General features: G+C 74.0%; 1 protein-coding gene across 1 annotated transcript in view; it reads right to left on the bottom strand.

Moving 5' to 3' along the window:
• Window positions 1-439, bottom strand: part of FIGNL2 (fidgetin-like 2) — a 2,276-nt gene that overhangs the window by 757 nt on the left and 1,080 nt on the right. The window contains exon 2 of the mRNA XM_011930696.1: window positions 4-439. Within this exon, the coding sequence (XP_011786086.1) occupies window positions 4-439 (436 nt within the window). The remainder of the gene's footprint in view (window positions 1-3) is intronic.

The following is a 439-nucleotide window of genomic DNA, read 5'->3' as shown; positions in this document are numbered from 1 at the left end:
CCCAAAGAGCAGGACGGTCCGCGGCGGGCGCAGGCTGCCGGGGTAGGCGGGCGGCCTGAGTAGGGGCCACACCAACTCCTCCAGCGCCGCCTTGAGCGCACCCTGGCCCGCCACATCCGCCCACTGTACCGGGGGCCCGCAGTCCACCATCTTGCTCGTCACCAGCTCCAGGGCCCCGGGGTCCACGCCTTTGGGGGGCTCCCCCGGCGGCACGGCGAATCCCCCACGAGGAGCCGGGGCCCGCTCCGGGAACTTTTCAAAGGGCTCCAGTTGCGGGCCGTAGACGGGGGAGCCCAGGACCTTGAGGGGGACGCCGGCACCGTACTTGCCTGACGCCTCCACCGCGGCTCCCGGCGGCTTGGCCCGGAACCCGTTGCCCCGACACTCGCCGTTGTCGGCGGCGGGGTAGGAGGCCCCGTCAGTCGCGGGGGCCTTGGCG

This window comes from Colobus angolensis, unplaced genomic scaffold (assembly GCF_000951035.1).
Source record: "Colobus angolensis palliatus isolate OR3802 unplaced genomic scaffold, Cang.pa_1.0 Scaffold87, whole genome shotgun sequence".
Classification (NCBI taxonomy): domain Eukaryota; kingdom Metazoa; phylum Chordata; class Mammalia; order Primates; family Cercopithecidae; genus Colobus; species Colobus angolensis.
This window is presented reverse-complemented; position numbering and strand designations above follow the sequence as displayed.